This window comes from Grammomys surdaster, unplaced genomic scaffold (genome assembly GCF_004785775.1).
Source record: "Grammomys surdaster isolate TR1022 unplaced genomic scaffold, NIH_TR_1.0 126158, whole genome shotgun sequence".
Lineage (NCBI taxonomy): Eukaryota > Metazoa > Chordata > Mammalia > Rodentia > Muridae > Grammomys > Grammomys surdaster.
Window position 1 is genome coordinate 580,655 of NW_021620966.1, and position 6,577 is coordinate 587,231.

The 6,577-nt window shown below is 33.3% G+C and overlaps 1 protein-coding gene across 3 annotated transcripts in view; it reads left to right on the plus strand.

Annotated features, from left to right (window-relative positions):
- Lrif1 (ligand dependent nuclear receptor interacting factor 1) overlaps positions 1-1,518 on the plus strand; it is an 88,675-nt gene extending 87,157 nt beyond the window's left edge. For all 3 annotated transcript variants that reach the window (XM_028757400.1, XM_028757399.1, XM_028757401.1), the window contains one exon: positions 325-1,518. In XM_028757400.1, coding sequence (XP_028613233.1) covers positions 325-765 — 441 coding nt within the window. In that variant the 3' untranslated portion in view covers positions 766-1,518. The remainder of the gene's footprint in view (positions 1-324) is intronic.
- The last annotated feature ends 5,059 nt before the right edge of the window (positions 1,519-6,577 follow it).

Consider the following 6,577-nt stretch of genomic DNA (forward strand, 5'->3'; position numbering starts at 1 on the left):
GGAAAAGTTTCTCCATGTGTCTACTTTCCAAATGAAATGAAAAACTTGGTACTTCTTAGTTACAGTTTCATTTCAGTGATGGATCAGCATGGCTTCTAATACCCAATTTAAGCCAAAAAGTGTAAATAAACCAGCTTGTTCTCCAGGACAATGATTGTGACTTTTCATTTTGCTACCATTTAGTAGAATTCAGTTTTTACTATAGTTGTCCCCACTGAAATTTGTGGAGTCAAATTAAATTGCTATTGTTTGCATGCCAGCTTTGATTTGGGAGCATGTGGCATAGTAGTAACATTTTTTTTTTCTTCTTCAACATTGCAACAGAATTCCTTTAAGAAAAGAAAAGCTAAAACCATGAAGAAGATGGATAACAGAAAAAGGAGAAAAACTGAGAATGCTGGTGACACGGTCATGAACATCATGAATGGAACTGATGTTGCTAGTTCCCAACTTCTTAGTAGTGTTTTACCAACATCAGACCTATCACAAGATAACGTTGTCACAAGCCATAGTACAACCAGGGAAGACAAGAGAACTGAGGCAGAAGACTGTTCTCATGAGAAGCAGGATAAAGGCACATTAAGCACATCTTTTGAACAAAGAAATTATTTTAATAAAAACTATACTGAAGATATTTTTCCAGTGACACCACCAGAGCTAGAAGAAACGATCAGAGATGAAAAAATAAGAAGACTTAAGCAAATTCTAAGAGAAAAAGAAGCAGCTCTTGAAGAATTGCGTAGGAAGATGCACCAAAAACAATAAAATGTGTATGGGTTAAAGATTTACATTACTACAATAGTCCCCTCCTACCTGTCATGGATCCCCAGTGGATACCTGAAACTGGAGGTGATACCAAATCTTGTAATAAAACCACTGTAAAGTCATGACATTTGATAACAACTAAGTGTCTACTTAAATAACAGGCAAGTTATATACAATATAAATATACTGAATGAAGAGGATAGTTAATGTCCTCAACAGACACTGGAATTTTTGTCATGCTACTCAGAAAGATAATTTAAAAGTTACAAATTCATTCTTTCTCGAGTTTCTTATCTATACTTAGACAGCTGTGTATGATGGGGAACTAAAACCAAAAGCAACTACAAGTTATAAGGGACTGCTCTGTTACTTGTAAAGGTGCTCTGAAAGTGTCTTTGTATATGAAACTTGAATTCCAAAAAGGCTTGTGTCATATGACTTGTCAGTAATCTACATAAAGTATTTTGACTTGCTTGTTTTGGAAGAAAAGTTTGGATATTTTTCTGTGAAATGCAATTCTCCAAATGTGAGCATTTTGTACAATGTTTCTGTTAATGTTTTAAACTAAATTCCTCAGGTCTTACCCTAAGAATATTGTGTACTAAAATTCTACAATCCAAGATATGAAGTCAGTTGTAAGCATACTTTTACCATTGAGTTTATATGTGGACTGTCTTAGTCTTCTTACGCATAAAAATTGTACAAACAATTTGCTGTTATTTTTATTTCATCAATAAAATCTATTATAATAAATGTGTTGAAATATTTTTCAATGTGAAGGGCATATGTTTTTTACATGTCTACAATATTGTATTCCTAAAGAAAGGTTTGAAATTTAGGCTATTTAGTGATATACTTTATTTTTGACTTTAAAAATGTCTTACAAAGATGTAATTTACGGAGAGATCACTCAGCAGTTAAGAGCACTTGCTGTTTTTCCAGAGGACCTAAGTTCAGTTCTCAGCCCCCACATCTGGTGGCTCATAAACACCTATAACTAGAGCTCCAGGGGACTGAATGCTACCTTCTGACCTCTAGCATCTACATACATATGGTATTCACACACACACACAAATTCTCTGTTTTTAAATTATATGTTACTTAGCTTCTTCTTGTGGTATATGTACATACATGTGTTGCATAGATTATCTGAAAGGTAGATCTGGACTGTAGTCACATGTAAAACTTCCCAAACTATAATTTTTCTTTAGAAGTATCCATTTTCTCTGGTTAATCTTTGATTTGGGATAGTTTGAGAGTATAGTGAGCAGCTGGAGCTGACTAGCAAGTTAAACTATTAAATACCTAGAAATATGATTCAGAAAACTGTAGGAACAACAAGGAAAAAAATCGTAAAGCAAAGTATTAAATAGGAATAAAACACATCAATTAGATTCTGCTTTTCGTAGTAATCATTTTATTAAAGTATAATGTGCATACCATAAAATTTACCTTTAAGTTATACTCAGAAGGGTAAAAGCATCAATAATTTCAGAACACTTGCCACACCCCCATTTAAATCCTGTAACCATTAGCTTCACCCCATTCTTTATTTTCACGTATGCAACATCATACTTCAGTAGAAATTGCCATTCGTGAGCATTTCTTGTACATGGAATCACATATTTTCTTTTGTGATATTTTTCATTTGCCCAATCATATAAGATTTATTCATATTATAACATATATTAGTACTTTGCTTTTTATTGCTCAGCAATATTCTATCTTATGGAGTCTCAGTATCTGGAAGGTTTGTTCCTGAATACACCAAGAATATCAAAATCCATATATGTTGAAGTCTTACACATAAAATCCATATATGTTGAAGTCTTACACATAAAGTGGCTAAACATTTACATATAAACTTACCATGTATAATCTAAATAGTAAATATTAACTTAATACTAATTAAATATTTCTAGATAAACTGTAATGTAGATTGAATTGTTTTATTTAAGAAATAAGTGCAGACATTTCCAGCAGTTTTAGCATATGTTTGATTGTAGAACTTATAGATTAAAATGGACCAATATTTGTTTATCCATCCATCTGATATGTACATTTGGATTGTTCCCACTGGGGGATACTAAAAATGTTTCTATGAATGTATAGAAGCTTCTGCGAACATATGTTTTGATTTTCTTGAGTGTACACTTAGCTGTATAAGTTCCCACCACTGTAACTGTTTATTATTTCTAGTTGGATTTTGTTCTTCCTACTCATGTAAACAGATCTTGTCAAAGCTACCAGTTACATGTTTCTCCATTCTCTGGTTAATTGTCAGTCAATTTTAATTTTATGATCTATTATGTTCCTTTGGTTAATGTTTTAGCACATTCTTTTAAAGGCATGGTGCTTTAGGTTGTAGAAAATACAGCAAGTAAAAATACTAATTCACTCCCATTGAGAGTTCACCAAAAACACTTTTTCGCTCTTTTTACTGCTTCCATATATGCATATTTTTATCAGAATGGGGCCCTTGTTTCGACTATTTATATCATGTTTTTAATGTCAAGCTTTGTGGGTTTTTGTTTGTTTTGTTTTGTTTTGTTTTGTATTTTGAGACAGGGTCTCACTCACTGTGTAATCCAGGTCTCAAACCTGAGTAACTTCTGCCTCTGGCCCCCAAATGCTATGATTACAGGCTTCTACTACCATGCTTGACAACTTTAAGATTTTTCAGTGGATTCTAATGTACATTGCCAAACCTCACTTCTTTTTGGTTCTGTCATTTAGAGCTGTTGATTCAAAATGGTATAAAGTCTAGGGCTGTGCATGTTATGTAGCTTTTAACCTCTATAGAGTTCTTTTAATTCAGTATATGTTTTAATCTGGTACAAAGATAACCCAGTTCTTTTAACCCCTTTGATATTTAATACATATTTTACTTCTAGAAGACAATTTGGCCTCAGTATATGACTGATTCTCTCTCTTTGATGATTCATTCTCTTCCCAATCTAATATTCTGTGTGCCTCAGTCTCTATGTTTGTGTCTCTGCTTCTCCCTACACATTTTCTTGATGACCTCATCCAAGTTCACAAATCTGCTCATATCAGATAGGAAACCAAATCAATTACAGAATATATATGAGTTTACTTAGAGGAACAGAAATAACTAAAAGCAGTATCACCAACCCCATGGCATCATGGATGACAGCTCCTAAACACCAGGAACCTGGAGTGCAATGTATAACCTGCAGGTAGCTCAGTAGGTTCAAGAATATCTTTTCCAAGTAGTCTGTACCCATTCTGGGCATCAGGGCTGATTTCTGTTTGTTCCAGGCTGCTTAGCTGGTCTTTACTTTTAGCCAACACTCATGTCTCAGAGTATCTTTCAGCAGTTCTTTCAACTTACTCATGCTAGAGGAGGGAAGGGCCTACTAAGTCTTGTCATCTTCAGGAGCTTCCTGAAGCTATTTTGAGTTTATATTCCAAACTTAATGAGCTTCCCCGCAATATGGGGAGTTCCAATTCCATTTTAAACATCTTTGATGTAAAGTGTTTTCCTCAAAGATAGAGGTTCATATTGAGAAAAAACAAACCTGATGCAGTTTTACTATTCTACAAGAGTTGATTAAATAAAATAAATGCAATTAAAAATCATGATAGACATACTTTTCATTGTCAGTTTCATTTTCTTATCTTTTTTATTTTAGTCTGCTTTATTTTTCTGCCAATTAATGATTTACTATTCACTAAATTCATCAAGTCAAGTGTTTATTTCCTCTGCTATACTTTATGATACTTGAAGGATGGCTTGAATCCTTTATAACAAGATTATCCTAGGGTGGTAAGGATATTTAGTTTGATCCCCAGAACCAAACTGAAAAGTGCAGTGCATAATGATATATGCTTGTAATTCCAGTGCTACGGAACCCAGAATGAGGATTTCTAGGCCAGTGACACATTCTATCTCAAAGGAATCAAAGCATTTCAGAGAAATATACCAAGGTTATTTTCTGTCCTTCATACAACATGACGTATATACCTATACCAAAAAGGAAAATATTCACAATATGTTTCTGGTCTCAAACTCCAACTCTTTCATTTGAATTCATATTAAGTTTTCATCTTTATCACAAAAGAAGTCTAAAGCTGCTTTGTCCTTCAGTGATGGTTGTTTTACTCAATATGGTGGTATTTAGTCTTTTTTTTTTTTAATTAAGTTGTCAGCAATATTGACATATTCTTTTCAGATTTTTAAATGTAAAATGTAAATGTAAAATGTGTTTATTTTATCTTAACAGGAAGGGTGATATGTAGGAGGAGCTATGGTGAAAGGAGTAAGGAGAAGAAGAGGAGGAGTAAGGAGAGGAGGAGGAGATAGGAGAGGAGAGGGGGTGGATATGGAGGTGGATGTTCGCATGTCTCCACCAGTCAAAGATAGTTGGTATAGCTAGGCTGAGTATTGGGTTACACTTCTGATTGTATGGCATCTTGTTATTTAGCATTACAAAACTTAGAAAGCCTTTGATTAACATTTTAAAATAAAATTTAAAAAATGTATGTTTATTCATCAATAGTGATACAATTTATAAATGCAAGGTCCAGTTAAAACCCAAATTTCTTGGTGGTTTTAAATTACCTTTGAGATTTACTCTTTGAGATTTGAGAAAAATAAAACAGTATTCCCAGGTATGCTAAGAGTTATCAAAATTTTAATATTTTAAACATATCTCAGCAATCTAATACTCTATGGTTTGAAAAGCTACAGTTCTAAAGAATAAAATATAGTCAGTTTGTAAGTACTTAAAAACTATACATAGTCTACAGGAATATTAATGAAAAACATAACTTGAAATTTATCCTGTTACTGTAAAGTAACAGCCCCTCATCCCTTAAAGGGCTTACTTTACATTGAGATTGTGTTATACCTTGAAAGATTATTCAGAGGACTTACACAAACCAGACTATGTAGGTGAATTCATTAGTAGCATTTTGTATCTTATTACTCTGTCTTGTTCTCTTTTCTGTTATACTACTATAACCATATGTACAGTGTGTGTACAGTAGGCCAGGGTCCACATATGAAAGACAATATGCTTTGTGGATTTGTTTCATCTTTCTGAGTCTTGAGTGACCATACGTAATAGTATACATTCTAAGTCCATCCATTTTTCTGCAAGTTTTCTCATTTCATTGTTCTTTAAAACTAAATAGTGCACAATTTATACATGCACCAGGTTTCATTACCCACTCATTTGTTGAAAGAAATTAGGTTGGTTCCTTTATTGATTTAGTCAATGTAACTACAATAAATATGAGTGTGAGGAGGTTGCTAAGCATTTAGATGAACTAGTTATGATTCCAAAGGACCTGAATTTGGTTCCCATCTCACAACCGTTTGTAACTTCAGTCCCAGATGATCTAACACCCTCTTCTGGCCTTCTTGAGCACAAGCCAGCCATGTGTTGCACAGACATGCAGACAAAATACCAATACAAGTAAACATTAATTTTAAAAAATTACAATCCTCATGTTGAAACTAGTTTCAAAGACATAACTACTTTCAGTTATTCATTCTGTATTTTTTTATTTCTTCAGCAACCATCTCAACAGATCATCTCCTCTCTGAAAGATTTACTTTCATGTTGAGAGTAGGAAGAGTGGACATCCCTATCTTGTTCTTTTTTTAAATTTTATTCTTTAGAGATTATAATATAATTACATGATTTTCTTTTTCCTCCCCTCCCTCGACACTCTCCCTCCAAGCCTGAAATTTAATTATTTCTATTTTAAAGAATATAATATAATTGCATCATTTCTCCTTCCCCCTTTTCTTCTCCAAACCAACATTTTCTTTACCTATTCA